The sequence below is a fragment of the Podarcis filfolensis genome (genome assembly GCF_964270895.1).
Source record: "Podarcis filfolensis genome assembly, chromosome: 9".
Lineage (NCBI taxonomy): Eukaryota > Metazoa > Chordata > Lepidosauria > Squamata > Lacertidae > Podarcis > Podarcis filfolensis.
In genome coordinates this window covers 14,116,717-14,132,345 of record NC_139610.1, presented here as the reverse complement: position 1 = coordinate 14,132,345, position 15,629 = coordinate 14,116,717, and the positions used below count along the sequence as shown (strand labels likewise).

Below are 15,629 nucleotides of genomic sequence, written 5' to 3'. Positions count from 1 at the left end.
CTCTACTTCCATCGTTCTGCCTGGACACTGAGGTCCAGTGCCGAGGGCCTTCTGGCGGTTCCCTCGCTGCGAGAAGCCAAGTTACAGGGAACCAGGCAGAGGACCTTCTTGGTAGTGGCACCCACCCTGTGGAACACCCTCCCACCAGATGTCAAAGAGAAAAATAACTACCAAACTTTTAGAAGACATCTGAAGGCAGCCCTGTTTAGGGAGGCTCTTAATGTCACTATGTTTTAGCGTTTGCTGGAAGCCGCCCAGAGTGGCTGGGGAAACCCAGCCAGATGGGCGGGGTATAAATAAATTATTTATTATTATAATAATAAATTATTATTATTATTATTAGTGCCAGTGATCCCCGAGGTGAATGCATGGAGCTGCTAGAGCAGCATTCCCCAAACTTGGGTCTCCAGCTGCTTTTGGACTACAACTCCCATCATCCCTAGCAAGACCAGTGGTCAGGGATGATGGGAATTGTAGTCCAAGTTTGGGAAACACTTTGCCAGAACAAATGTGATCCGTGTGCACACAAACCTTATAATGGAATTACTGATCCCTCATAGAAAAGACATGATGAGCCAAAGCTCAGCGAAACAGAATAGAATGCTTCTAGTATACTGGCCTCTATCTGGAGATGTGCATGGTTAGCGCCAGGGATGCAGAAGGGCTTTGATTTTTTCTCTTCCTGACAGCAACTCCTCTCTTCCTGCCCACACATCCTGCATCATAATAAAATGGGTTTTATACACCAGGGAGATTCAAAAGCATTTTGCTATGTGGCATGGGGTGGGGTGCCCTTAGGGAAGCAAATACAGTCCCTACTTAAAGCATCACAGAGCTGAACAGTGAAATGCTAGATATAACTTCTCAAGAGACCAATTGACCCAGGATCGGCTGAGCAAAGACATGCTGTAGGGTTCCGCCTTGGCACAACATATGAAGCAGCCTCTTTCATGCAATAAGAGGAAGCTGGAGCAAGAAGAATATTCCCTTTAAACACCTCTAATGGTTCGTTTTAAAATGTTACAAAAATACTAATGGAAAGCAAATAGAAAGTTTTGCATCCTAGTGAAAGATAATGTGTTCTTAAATACCATCCTCAATATCAAGGTCAGGTTGAAAGGAAATTGAATAGATTTTAATGTAAATTGTTGTATGATCTTAATGCAAATCAATGTAAAAGAATAAACTTATTTTCAGCAGAAGAGGAGGAGGAGGAGGAGGAGGAGGCGGAGGAGGAGGATCAGGCATTCTGGGAGCAAATTATCAAAGGGTCCCCGTTTCAATAGTGCCACTGTTCTTGCTTTGCAAAGAATACCAACAAGGTCAGAGCTCCAAAGGAATGAGAATTTTCAGTTTGCATGCCTCCCCACCCCTCTTCTAAGCTAAGGTGACCCAATGGATGTGGTTTGCCCCCAAGGCTCCCATAATACCACAGCTAAATTCTGCCCCACAACGCATATCAAGCCAAGCACCACAGCTGTCCTTGAGAAGCTGGGTCCTTGAGAGGCACCTCTCCATTATCTATTGACCTTCACCAGAACAGCAGATTGTTGTTATTTTGCCTGATTGCATGGCTTAAAATACAAAACAACAGTTCAACCCCTTGGAAACATGAACATTACAGGTTGCCTCCTGCAAGCAAGACACACGGCTGGGTTTTGTTACAGAGTTTCCGAATGTGTATTTTACTAATTGCTAGCACTTGTTCTGTGCAAATGGCTGCAACTCCCAGGTTGTCCACAATCATGCCGTAGAGTTCTCTAATCCTTAAAATATCCACACAATTTACTCCCATCCCAAGAGAAACTGTAAAGCAGCTCACTTATCTACACTAAGATGGGCTTTATGCCCACTTAAGTGCCATGCGCTCCCCAAAGAATCCTGTGAATTGTAGCTAGGTGAAGTGCGGGGACTCCTCAGTTGGATACACTCCCAGCCTCTTCACAGAGGAGCAGTTCTCAGGAAATAACTATGGGCTTCTCCAGACAACCTTGTTTATTGAACATCCATCATGATTTGCTTCCACAAAGCTTGTGCGGTGGTTAGATGATGCCCAGTCATACTGATTATTCATTCTGATTTGCTTGCTTAGAGGCTAAACAACAATGAAAATTCATTCTGATTTGCTTGTATGGTGTTTATATGTCTTCCCATTAATCATTCATGCATCCCACATTCTTTGATGCATTTCCCTGTCACTTTCCTAACTGCAGAAACAACAACTGGATTCTCTCCCCAACCCCCATTGGTGCAATGTTAATTCATTGTAACTGTGCATGCCTAAATTTCCAGTATGTGCTTGAATCCCTCCTGAAAAATACTGACAGTCTGGGAAGTGACCTATGAATTAAGTTAAAAGGGTATTTAAGGTGTAAATAATCCCTAAGAAGAAGCAACCTGTATGATAGTATATATGAGTGAGACAGAGATGGGGGGAGAGAGAGAGATCATCATCAATAAAAGTTTTCCAAATGTCTTCAATAAACTGTCCAAATGTCCTCAAATAAGTCGTGTCTGTTCCCTAATCGAAATGCAATGTTCTCAGAGGAAAGCCATCTGGAAGCCTACACACTGTGCTACTTTAGTTGTGGAACACAGCCACTCCTCCAGATGCTACTAAGGGTTCTGAGGGAGGGTCTTGGCTGCACCAAGTGGCATGCTATCTCTGAAACTGGGGGCTCAATTTTACTGCATTTGTCTCCATGAATTTGCAAACAACAACAACAAAAACGGGTTGCACAGATGTACAGTTTGCATTGATTGTGCATTGATTACACCCTGCATCAAGTCATCTGAGATTTGCTCTACCCACACAGCCCATCCGGTAATATAATCATAGCTTATTTCACGTGTTTTATCAAACCTGGAGGAGGGGAGCGAGATGGCAGGCATGAACCTATTCCTGATACTTTCTTCCTTTCCCTGCATTCAACTTGACCACACAGAAGAACCTGTGCAGATAGCTCTTTATGTGTAGGGAGTCTTTCTTCTTTACTTTCCCATAATTCCCAACATTGAGGAGAGAGAGACATGCCTACCAAGTCCTGTTCTGGCAAGCAATTGAATGCATGGGGAGCAGGATGACAGATCTGATTCCAACCCCACACTACACATTCACGCTAATGCACAAACAAGATTGTGTGTCTCTTCTAGAAAATAAAACATTAAGAGTGCCTACAAAAATAGGAATTCCTACCCCAAACATACCACAAACATATATGTGCTTGAGATCACAGCACCATAGCTGATGAGAAAAGATATATACAACCTGATCCTATGGCTTCTTGCTTGAACATAAGCATCACATTGTTTGTATGAAGTCTCTGTGAAATGATGTTCAGGTGCACAGAGTATCTGCCTGTTACTGTGTGAGTAAGGCATAATGAGAGGAGAAGCACAGCAGCTGAGACCATGATTTGCATGTAGGCCCGTGGTTCAGTTCCTAAAGTTTCTAGTTAAAACAGTCAGACCAAATGAAACTTTCCTTAAAGTGGAATAGGAGTAGAATCCAATGGTGGTTCCTAGCACAGATGGGTACCTCAGGCATCAACAGCCCCTGAAGCACAACCAGAAAATGTTTTCTAGGATGAGATACTTCTTGAGTGGAGCACGGCTCCACTCCTAGGGTCCTCAGTGCCTTGTCAGAATGCCATTAGAGCTCTGGACCATCCCACAACACCCCCAGGTCCTCAGGAGCAACAGAGACCAGGGGCACTGGTTAGTGACCCAGGGTTGGCTTGAAGCTCACATCTAGCAACACAGGACTCTTTAAGCAGTTCAAGGCCTCCCATGCATTATGGCCTACCCAGAATAAGAAGGTAACTCCCAGAGGTGCTCCAGAGCTGGGTCATGTAAGAGGAAAGGGCCATCAAGGGACTCAATAAAGTCCACCTGTCTCTACCTACGCAGTGCAGGTACAACAGCTCCATAAGGTTGTCCCTTGTGGATACAGATCAAACTCTCTTGAAAGTCCTGACCCTAGGTCTAAGACAATGTGCTGGTACTTTTTGCAAATTCCTCCACATCTCACGGTAGTGGAAATGGACAGCAGTAGGGCTTTGCCTTGATTTGAAGCTGTGGAGAGTTTCAGGAATAGACCTCAGTAGGCTAGATTTCTGTAATGCATCTGAAGGTGTTTCATAAGTTCATGTGTTCAGCAACAAGAATAGATCAATCTGTTTGCCCACTTGTGGTGTTAAGCATCCTTTGCTTATATCAAAGGCAATAAACCTGAGCAACGTGCATATTTTTTAACATTCTCAAGAGAACAGGAAAGCCATAAAATAAATGAGCTAGACTCCTCCACAAAGAGGGTTTCTTGTTAACGGGCAACAGATGGATTTTATTGCAACCATGATTTTCAGTTGGAAAATCATCCAATTTTAATTTAGCATGAGATTAAAAAGGGGAACTTTGAAGGGCTTATTAGAAATCTACTAGCCAAATGCTAAATTGAGGACAGACAGTGTCCAAGGAAGAAACAAACCCATGAATAAGGCAAAGATGGACCCAAACTGAAAACAGGAACCAACAGCCATCAATAAATGTGAATCAACTTTGATTAAAATAAACGACTTTTGAAAATAAGCAAGTTCAGGTAGCTTATAGGAACTTTTCTCAGCAAAATCATCAACAAATTTTGATTCTCTAGGGGCAAGAAAAAAACCAGATACAAAATATTGCCATACAATTTTGGCATAAATAATATCTCTAACGCTCAGGAAGATACAAAACAGTACACAACTCCCTCCTCACACTGGCAAAAAAGAAGTTAATGTTTGTGGACTTTCAAAGGCATGATCAAATTCAAAAATTCTATTGTTCATATAGACTGCTTCTGCACAGCTGTTGTGCCAAAAATCTTCTCTACCACATCAGTAAGCAATGACTAAATGCACTTTTCTGTGTTAGGCTTCAGGCACAGAACTCATGGAAAGCTGCACTGGTGCCTGACCTGTTGCCCTTACTAAGTCTCTGAACAAGCTGACAGCTGGGTTTTCATCTACCATCTTGAAAGCATGCTTCGTGCACCAAAATGCATATGTTTAATCAACTAAACATTATTTAATCTGTTGACAGTCCATCCTGTGACCCAGTGCTTTTCAACAGTCAATTCATATACTCATCAAGTTTCGAGTAACCAGGTGCTATGTATGTGTGTATGAACCAGCCAAAAGGTTTCAAAGCAAATACTTTAATTAATACAACAATCAGCTACAAGGTAATGGTGGTATAATGATTGAATGTTAATTAATCTAGGCTGAAGCTATGCTGGAAAGCAAAGGATTACTTCGCCATGTAGTAATGATAGATGCCCTTGTATGTAGTCAATGAGCAATTGATGACTATGTCATTGACTTTTTTCTTCATTCAGGTTATTAAAAATGCTCAAAATTTTGACTGCAGAATGATGACACAATGCATATAAAAGTGTGTGTGTGTGTGTGAGAGAGAGAGAGAGAGAGAGAGAGAGAGAGAGAGAGAGAGAGAGAGAGGGAGGGCATTACACCATGCTAAAATTCTTGCAGTCAGCAAAAAGTAAGGAAAGGGAGGGAAAGAATCAATATTTGCAGGAACAGCAGATCTCTTAGGCCCAGACATTCAACATGGGAACAGGCTTAAAGAACACATTCCTAAGGGGAAACAGTTCAGTAGGGTCTCTTCTCAATCCTACTAAAGTAGATGGAAATGACTATAGCAAATCCAGGCTTTCAAGTCTGACCTTGTGAAGAGAGAAGACCACAATCTATATAAGAACTGAATATTTATACCAGGGATGGAGACCCAGTAGCATTCCAGATGTTGTTGGACTTCAGATCCCATCCTTCTTGGCCACTGACCATGATGGCAGGGGATAGTGAAACAGCATCTGGCGGGCCACAGGCTCCGCCTGCCTCCAACAGATTTTATATCACATGATATTTGGCAATACATTTCCATAAATACTTTCGCAGTTAGATCATAAACCTTGCAAACAAGAGATTTTGTTTAATGATGAATCAGTGAGTTGGTTAGGCACTCTTGAGCTATAAGCATATGGGCTCTGACACACAGGTGTGTAAGGGTGGAGGGAGAGAATCTGCCCTTCTCTGTCGCTATGGTGGCCATAGCAGAACTCCATATATATATATAAATCTGATGCCCTGGCATTCAGCACAGTTATTTCACAGGTGCAGTGAGCTCTTGTTTCCAGCTAAACGATGCCTTTGTGTCTATTTAAGAATGCTTCACAGCTTGGCCTATGTGGAAGGTGGAACATGTTCTCAACCACATTTCCTCACTCAAGTCTAAACCTATGTGCTTGTTTTTAATTCTGGAATGCATCTGTCTCGAATGTTACCTTCCTGTGTGGGTAGCAGTGCTATGATCTCATCCATGCTCTCTGGACCTTCCACATTACTTAATGCAGATAATATGACAAACGTTTTAAGGGCATTTCCTGTATGCTGTGAAACAGGATTGCTGCCTGTGTTTTGATGCGTTTTTCCACTGCTTCGGATTATGCCAGGAACAGCTCGAATTTTAGTCCGCCAGTTTTGCATTCAAAGAGAAGAGAGGCTAGAGGTCAGGAATTGTCCATGGGGAGGGGAGATTTCCATGCACCATGCCCATCTGCTCTGGACATACTTAGGAGTCATACCTTGACACCATATAATGCCAAGTCAGTTTTCCCAAGGGCCTCCTAAAATGGCAGTGGCAGAGGTTGCTTGTGTTGCTTCAGCTGAAATGACATTTGGCTTGCCAGTAATGCCCCCTCATTCTATATCTATCTATCATCTATCTATCTATCTATCTATCTATCTATCTATCTCTATCTATCTATCTATCTATCTATCTATCTATCATCTATCATCTATCTATCTATCTACACCCTCTTTGTGTCGTCGTCCCCAACCTCTCTAAAATCCTTCATATAGAGTGTCCATAAAGTCATGCATAAGCAAGAAAAGTAATACAGGAGTACAGTGGTACCTCAGGTTACATACGCTTCAGGTTACAGACTCCGCTAACCCAGAAATAGTGCTTCAGGTTAAGAACTTTGCTTCAGGATGAGAACAGAAATCGTGCTCCGGCGGCACAGTGGCAGCAGAAAGCCCCATTAGCTAAAGTGGTGCTTCAGGTTAAGAACAGTTTCAGGTTAAGAACAGACCTCCAAAACGAATTAAGTACTTAACCCGAGGTACCACTGTATTACTAGTCCCTACATTCTAAAATCCTCCTCTCCAGCCCATTCTCAGAAAAAAACAAAAACACAAACAGATGCAGCTGCAGCTGCATTGAGGAAGCAACGTATCAGCTGCTTTGTCTCATCCTTGAAAGCTGAGATTTCACACAAGGAAGCCAGGCCTGATCCAAGTTGCTGTGCCACCTTATGCACCGCTTCTTCCATGGAGTAGCTTCCCATGGAGAATTATTAGGATGCACGAACCAGCCCACTTTAGTACTATTATTTACGGTTCAAGGTCACAAACCTAGACTGCTACGCTGCAGGTTCTTAATGGCATTGCTAGACACAATGCTGAGCATTTATATGGTACGTTTCAAGTGCTCAGTGTTCAAGTGTTCAGCTTATAAAGTACATGTTTACAATAACCACTCTGTATGGCGGCCTAAAATTATTCTTTCCTTATTATCTTTCATATTACTGGGTGGGAGGAGAAAGTTGATGAAGGGAGCAGCTTGCTTAAGGCAATTCAAAGAGTTTACAACGAAACTGGATTTGAACAGGCAACTTTCATCAATATTACACTAGCTCTTAATGCTGCTCTGAATTTAGTGGGACTTCTTACATGTTCAATATGCTTAGGATCACATACTACAGTAGTAGAGCACACACATTTCATGTTTCCAGCTAGTTCTGTTTCATTTATTGCTAGCTCTGTATCAGTTTCTTTCTGCATCAGTTGCTTTCTTTACAACCTACAGTGCTCAAAGTTACGGTTGTATATGCAAAAACAGATCAAAGACAGAAGGAAGGAATTAAAAACATTTTTAAAAAATTAATTAATTTTTTTAAAAAGTATATCAATAAAGCAGCATAAAACTGATCATGATAATTAGCTGTCACTTTTGTGAACATATTTTTTTTAAAGGCTGCAATGCTATATGCACCTATATGAGAGAAACTGTCATTGTCCTAAACAGGGCCTACTTTTGAGTAAAGACACATAGTATTGCACTGTTAAGCTGGCAAGGAAAAGTAAATGTCAGAAGGGGGGGGGAGAGAGAGCAGATGGAAAGCTGCCACAACTAAAATGGCACACCTCTGTGGTTCATGAATAGCTCAGTTGGTTTGAGTGGGTGCTGAGAGCACCAAGGTTGCAGGTTTGATCCCTTTATGGGACAGCCACATATTCCTGCATTGCAGGGGGTTGGACTAGATGATCCTCAGGGTCCCTTCCCACTCTACAAGTCAATGATTCAACAATTCAATGTCACAGAGAGAGAACAAACACACAGCAAGGTGTCTCTAAAAGATCTCAGCACATGGTTATGTATATTTTGAAGAAAACATTCCATATGGTATAGAGAACTAATCATCTTTCTATTTAAGGAAATTTATATCTCATACTTTCACTAGTGCTTAGATGACCTACGCTGGGGAACCTCAGGCCCAGGGGCCAAGCCTCTCTGTTTTCTCTTCAGAGCTCTCATCAGTCTAGAAGTTCCTCCTCAGCCATCCACCCTCTCTATAGGCTATGCCCCTCACTGGCTTTGTTTCTCACACACCTTGAATGCCTTTGCCTGCCTAGAATATATATATATATATCCTGGCCCCACTCACAATTGGTTGGTTTTGACCTGTAAGTGCTGGTTTTGACCTACAAAGTCTTAAATGGCTCAGGACCGCAAAACTTGAAGGACTGCCTCTCCCCATATAAACTGTCCTGGACTTTGCGTTTATCATGTGGGGCCCTTTTCATGTGCCTCATGACATCTGGAGGGCACCAACGAAAGAATGGGCCTTTTCTGCAGTGGCTCCCCATTTGTGGAAAGCTCTCCTCAGGGTTGCAGGTGGCGTTATGGGCTACAGAGCCTAAGACTTGCCAATCAGAAGGTCGGCGGTTGGAATCCCCGCGACGGAGTGAGCTCCCGTTGCTCGGTCCCTGCTCCTGCCAACCTAGCACTTTGAAAGCATGTCAAAGTGAAAGTAGATAAACAGGTACCGCTCTGGCGGGAAAGTAAACGGCATTTCTGTGCACTGCTCTGGTTCACCAGAAGCCGCTTAGTCATGCTGGCCACATGACCCGGAAGCTATACGCTGGCTCCCTTGGCCAGTAAAGCGAGATGAGTGCTGCAACCCCAGAGTCGGCCATGACTAGACCTATTGGTCAGGGGTCCCTTTACCTTTACCTCCTCAGGGAGGTTCACTTCGTGCCTTCATTATACACACACACACACACACACACACACACACACACACACACTGGGCACCAGGTGGAAATATTCCTCTTCAACCACACCTTTGGCTGATTAATATTCCACAGCCTTTTAAATGTGTCTGTGGGAGGGGGGATTACTGCTTTGCTGTTTGGTTTTACTTACTTACTTGTTTTTATCCTGCATTTTATTCTGTGAACCACCCTAAGAGATATTATGATGTAGGGCAATATATCATTCAATCAATCAATCAATCAATCAACATGGCTCCTAGAATGTTGCCCAGAAGGCATTGTGGGTCTCAGTCTGGAAAGCGTTCTCCATGCTTGACAGAGGCCTCTGAGGTGAGCACCAACACTATGAAATAGGCCTACCGCTCAGCTGGTAGCCAGTGCAGCTGGCCCAAACATTGAAGCCGTATGCTACCTCCTCCCAGTTTCTCTTTAGGGGATGCTACATTCTGTCAAAGCTGCAGCTTCCAAACTGTCTTCAAGGCACAGCCCAATAGAGGACTGCGCTGCAAGCATTCTCTGGATTGCTTGGAAACGAAACTTTGCCACCATATCCCAAAGGAAAGTGAGGTGCTGGAGGCAAGCACAACTACATTTGCTCCATACTAATGAGAAGCTGGGAGTCCACAGTAAGCCGCAATGTCCTTAAATGCCATTGCAGCCAGCATCACCCACAATGCTCCCTTTAAAAGCATGCTAGCTAGCTATTTTCTGTGCTCGGAAAACATTCCCGGCTGCTTTTCTGCTATGATCTGGAACTCTAAATGTTTCCTTAAAATGACAGTGATTTATACAAAGCCGTCACCTAGCCCCCACTGAAGTGAAAACAAGAAAGCTGATGTTACAGGCCAAGATTGCCAAATGGAAAGTGACACAAATGTATATATTTTTTGAAATGCAATTGCATAAAGAAGTGCTGTGTCAATTTTCTTACCTATTTTATCAAGGAGCCTAAGTGGCTAACTTATAACCAGCCCGGAATTGTATCTGCCACTGTAATTTGTTGCTATGTAAGGTCTTCATTGCACACACTCAAGGTCACAGGAGATTGCCAGGGAAGTGATTTTTCAGAGAAGTGCATTATTCATGGAACTAAATGATTTGTAAATGTATTTAAAAACACGCTAGGAAGCAGCAGTAGCAGTAGCAGCAAGAAGATGGAGATGATGCATTTATCGCTTCCAGACACTGTAAAGTATTACCTACCACCTCATGGGCATAGGATTTTGAAATTGTTAATGTCCAAACATCCTCTGATTCCTAATCTAAAAGCAACACTGTATCATCTATTGATTGGGTATCAAGAGCTCTGAGAGATTCTGAGGGTCTTTTATAAGACGTACTTTTGAATGCCACCTAAACCTAGACACACCCCATCCACAGTTGTTGTTTTTTTAAGAAGGAACCTGGAAATCATCATCTGAGCATGCCCTATTCTTTTGTAAACCTTTGTAATCAGAGAGTGAGGCTGTTCTAGGAACCCCTGAGCTCAACCGGTATCCTCCACAATTCTCTGTTCCTGAGCTTCGTCTGTACAATTGCCATTAGCTTCACTGGCAGAGACTTGGCCTAATTATGTGTTTGGCACTCCTGGCTATGTGCCCGTTTTTGAACCGCAGAGAAACTGGAACTTCAGGAGATTCCAGACAAGGGTATTGCTGTGATAAAAGAGGACTGGCTCCTCAGCTTTGAGTGCTTATTTTCTACACTCCCACTTTCAGAGAGATCCACCTGGTAAAAAAAAATCTTGCCTCTGTGCTTGGACAGATCATAAGGAAGAAAAGGTGTCTCCCTCTAGGTTTGAAATCCCTCTAGATTTGAATTCCCACTGCACTATTTCCCTTTCCCCTTCTCTGCACATGCCATCTCTAGGACAGGCTACTTCATGGGCAAGGCCCCTTTCCCAGCTGAGAACCCATTTTGACAGTTCCCCCGCCAATTGCAGGCCATATTGGAAGAAAGGCAGGGCCACTCACCTGTCAATTAATAAGTGAATTTGATTGCTGTGAAATGCCCCTTTGTGGGCATGGCTCGAGCCTTCCAGAAGTGGTTGGGTGACAATTCCCATAATTCCTCACTACTGGTCATGCTGGTGGGGGCTTATGGGAGTTGAATCAAGCAATATCTTGAGAGCACCAAGTTGGCTATTCGTGCAGTACACCATACAATCCAGTCGGTGACTATTATGTGTAGAACATGGAAAACAGTGGTTTGGGTGAATGAAGGATTTCCTATTTTCCCCCCTATTTTTATAGAATCCAGTGGAGCAGTTGTACTCCATTAAGACAGACAAGGGAAATGACTTGTGGGAGACCGTAGAATAAGAGTAACACAGAATATATTAATTAAAGAATATAGATATACAATTTTAGTGGTGGCTTTTTTCCCCCCTTGGAGGGAAAAGTATGCTGAAGTTTCTTCCACACATTTTCAGGTCTTTAATCAAAGAGAAATGCAACGGTCCCTAACAAGGGGGGGGGGACTTATTTGATATTCCTTTGTCTTATAAATATAGCGTGATGTACTGGTTTAATTAAACTCTGCTGAATTATCATATGAATTTTATGTGCAGGCAAATAATTGCCTTTTTATTCTCTACAAACATTTTGTTTATGGAAATGGATTTTATGATCCTTAATGTGAGATTTAAAAAAGAAAGGAAAAGAGAAGTCTTAATTATTTTAACTTTGGATACCTAGAATTACTTTTAAATTAATTCTAAGAATGATTACAGAAATGCCATGTTTTCAACAGACATTGTTCACTCTGAAATGATGGCACTGGGCCAAACTGTGCATAGTGCTTTAATTGCATGCCTATAAATGTCAATTTATTTTAAATGTTGAAATACACTGAGGCAGGGAAAATATATGGATGTAGTTACGGGATCCTTGCTTATTTTAGAGTCAAAATCACAAGGGAGCTTGATACAGTACAGAACACAATCCAGCCCCTACTGAAGTCAGTGGCACAAGTCCTAGAGCATTTTAATAAAAGGGTTTCTCAGGCCAATTGATTTTATTTAAGTGTCATTTCATTTAAGGGTCATTGTGTGTAGGACCACAGCTTTCAAATCATCACCACATCTCACACTGTTATCAATTCTCAATTAAGAATGTTCAACTGGGTCAAAAACCATTGGTGAGGACCACTACAAATGTTGAGTGAGTGCACCTATGAAGAAGTCCTAACATTTGTCAAGAGCATGCCACTTTGTTGGGGATGATAATGCACCACTAACTGGCAGTCCTTCCCATTGTTGTTTAGTCGTTTAGTCATGTCCGACTCTTTGTGACCCCATGGACCAGAGCATGCCAGGCACTCCTGTCTTCCACTGCCTCCCGCAGTTTGGTCAAACTCATGTTAGTAGCTTCGAGAACACTGTCCAACCTTCTCATCCTCAAGTCCCCTTCTCCTTGTGCTTCCCATACTTTCTCCCAAACAACCTGAATATATGTCGGTGCCCCAAGGGAAAGCAAAAGACAATCCCGTGCCAGGAAGGTCATGTAAATAGCAACTATAGACACAAACCTGAGAGGACTCTGCTATTCTATATTTTGTGTTGTGTGTTTGCTTTTAGCATTTTAAAATTGTAAACTAGCAGAGAGGTGGCATGCAAACCAGGGATGGGTAACTTCTGACTCAGAGGCCAAATGCAGTCTTCCAGGCTGCTGTATCTGGCCCTCAGGACTTTCTCTCCTCCCAAGCCACATCCATTACACGTCCTCTTTTAAACCTCCTTAGGGTGTTTTTGCTTGCCTGGAATGTGGTTTTGAACTCTGTCGAAGCTTCTTGCTTCCATTAATGGAAGCTATAGGAGGGATATGTGAACATGTGTAGAAACTTGTGTACTGCACAAAAGTAAAATTTCCATCCATTGCTCTTCCCACTTTTGTTTCCGGCCCCACTCGCCCACCACTGCCCCTGGTCCTCAGGCTGGAAAAGATTACCCATCCCTGATATGAACGAAAAAATGTTGGCTTAGAAGACATCTGAAGGCAGCCCTGTTTAGGGAAGTTGCTTATGTTTGAAGTTTTATTCTGATTAATATTCTGTTGGGAGCCACCCAGAGTGGCTGGGGAAACCCAGCCAGATGGGTGGGCTATTATTATTATTATTATTGGAGCCTGGCCTCTGCTAATGGGCAATATTGTGTGATCATGCCCACTGTTTTCAAATGGTGGCAGAAACAAACCTGTGGGCAAAAGGTCCTGAGTGTTCAGTCTACACTGCAGACTTATCCAGGTCAGTTAAACAAGGGGTGAGAGACCTGTGTCTCTCCATATGTTGCTGGACCATTGAGCATCCCTGAATTAATCTAGGAGCAGCTCACTAGGTGGGATGGAGCTGCCAGCTTCCTTGCAGGTCACTGTTGCTTACTGGGAAGGCATGGCAGCAGCAAGCGCACCAGAAGAGCCAATATGGCACTCATGCTGGCTCATTTGTACCGCACCAACCTCCCTGCTACCTTGAGCATCACCACCTTCCAGGTAAGCAACTGCAACCCACCTGCCAGGAAGGTTGTGCTGGTCCCAGGGGGGGACCGTGCGGCGTGGTCTGAGGCTGAAGCGGGGTCCAAGGCAGGGAGTCAGGCGTGGTCAGGAACTCTGGCAGAAATCAGGACAGGGTGCCGGCAGGAACAGGTAACCAACGATGTTGCTCCCGCATCCTGGGACTGGGCTGACTGGCCTTTATCATCTCTGAGGCCTAGGGTGGCCCCCGCCCACAGGTGACTCACCTCCCCTGGCCTTAAGGCGAGCACTCCTCCTGAGAGAACTTAGTTCCCTCCGCCTCTCTGCCCTGAGCCTCTGCAGCTTAGGAGAGGCTGGAGGGTTACTGGACCCAGAGGCAACCTCACCTTCCCCTGACAGGGCTGGGAAAGGAGCACCTGCAGGCAATGGGTCCTCGATCACCTCCGGAGCCAGAGCAGATTCAGCTGGTGTCTGCTCTTGAGGATCCAGCCCACGTGAGGGCCCTTCAGATTCAAGCCCCTGCCCTGGCTCAGCCGGCCCTGGAGGAGGGGGACTCCTGTGCAGGCTGGGATTCCTCCAGTTCAGCCTCTGAATCAGATTCCCAGACCATCACAAAGGTAGTGCAGGAGCTCCTTCCCACATGCTGAGCCACTTTTGAGTTAGACTGTCATGGCTTACTCCACCTTCAGATCCTGGGAACTGTGCTTTGGGTGCTGAGATCTCTCTGTTAGAAATCCACAAAGCTATACTGTCTTTCAGGTTCCCTGTGGGAGATGGGATGATTGTAAAACTAGTTTCGCTTCTTCTAATTGCAAACACAGGCGGTGAGTACTGACAGCAATAAGGCACTGAGAAACAAGAGGGAAATAGGAAAAGAGGGCAACTCCTGAGGTTTGCAGGAGTGTTTAGTGTTTAGTGCTTTATTAACCAAGTACCCCTTCTCCAAACATGCTTAGTAGCTGAATCTGGGGTGCCTGAGACATGGGCACTCAAAGAACTGGAGTGTCTTCCTGTTTGAATACCTTACAGCTCATCACATTCTAGAAAGCAGCATGGCTGGCATGATGCGCTGCAACATTTTATTTTTCCAGGTTCCATTTATAAGTCTGTAGCGCAGACACAGTCTAAACTTAGTATATTCTACACAGGTAGGCAGGGCATAACTATGTCCCTCAGAAGTTTGTTGTGATTTGAGCTGTGTTGAACCAACAATTACAAAAAAAACCGAAACGTATATTCTTTGGTCTTCTGTCTTACAATTATTAAGTCAGCTTCATCACTGAGGTGCTGAGCAGAAAGGCTTATGCAAGGTGGTGCTTTCCCTGATGAGTGCACACATGGTTTAAATAGATGTACTTGATTCACTCAATTTGTTTTAAGCCAAAGAGTGAAAAAGAATCTTTGACAAAACTGTCATCTTTAAAACACAGTGATATTTCATCCCCTCTACACTATTTAGATTGCCTGGAACTGAAATGCTTCCAGAAGCCACCGTGTCCAATTTTTCAAAACTGTCATTTCCTAGCAAATCTGCTTAAGCAAAATACTTATGCTGTTAGAAAACAGGGAGGAAAACCCTATATTATAGAAAGCATTTCTTTTTTTTCCCTTCTTTTTTCATTTGTAGGTCAGGGTAGCATCCAAGCATGCAAAATGTCAGGAACATACTACAATAAATTGAAAGCTGACAAAGACAGATTGGTTCACGTCCATAAATCCTCTACACCTATGATTAGTTTGCAAAGGTATAGTTTGGCTGAAATCC

General features: G+C 43.5%; 1 protein-coding gene across 6 annotated transcripts in view; it reads right to left on the bottom strand.

Moving 5' to 3' along the window:
* The window catches only part of PCDH7 (protocadherin 7), a 410,123-nt gene that overhangs the window by 341,857 nt on the left and 52,637 nt on the right, over positions 1–15,629 (bottom strand). Inside the window, exon 2 of one of the 6 annotated variants that reach the window (XM_083630151.1) lies at positions 620–716. The exons of the other annotated variants lie outside the window; for them this stretch is intronic. Coding sequence (XP_083486277.1) covers positions 642–716 — 75 coding nt within the window. The 3' untranslated portion in view covers positions 620–641. The remainder of the gene's footprint in view (positions 1–619; positions 717–15,629) is intronic. 6 annotated transcript variants of the gene reach the window in all.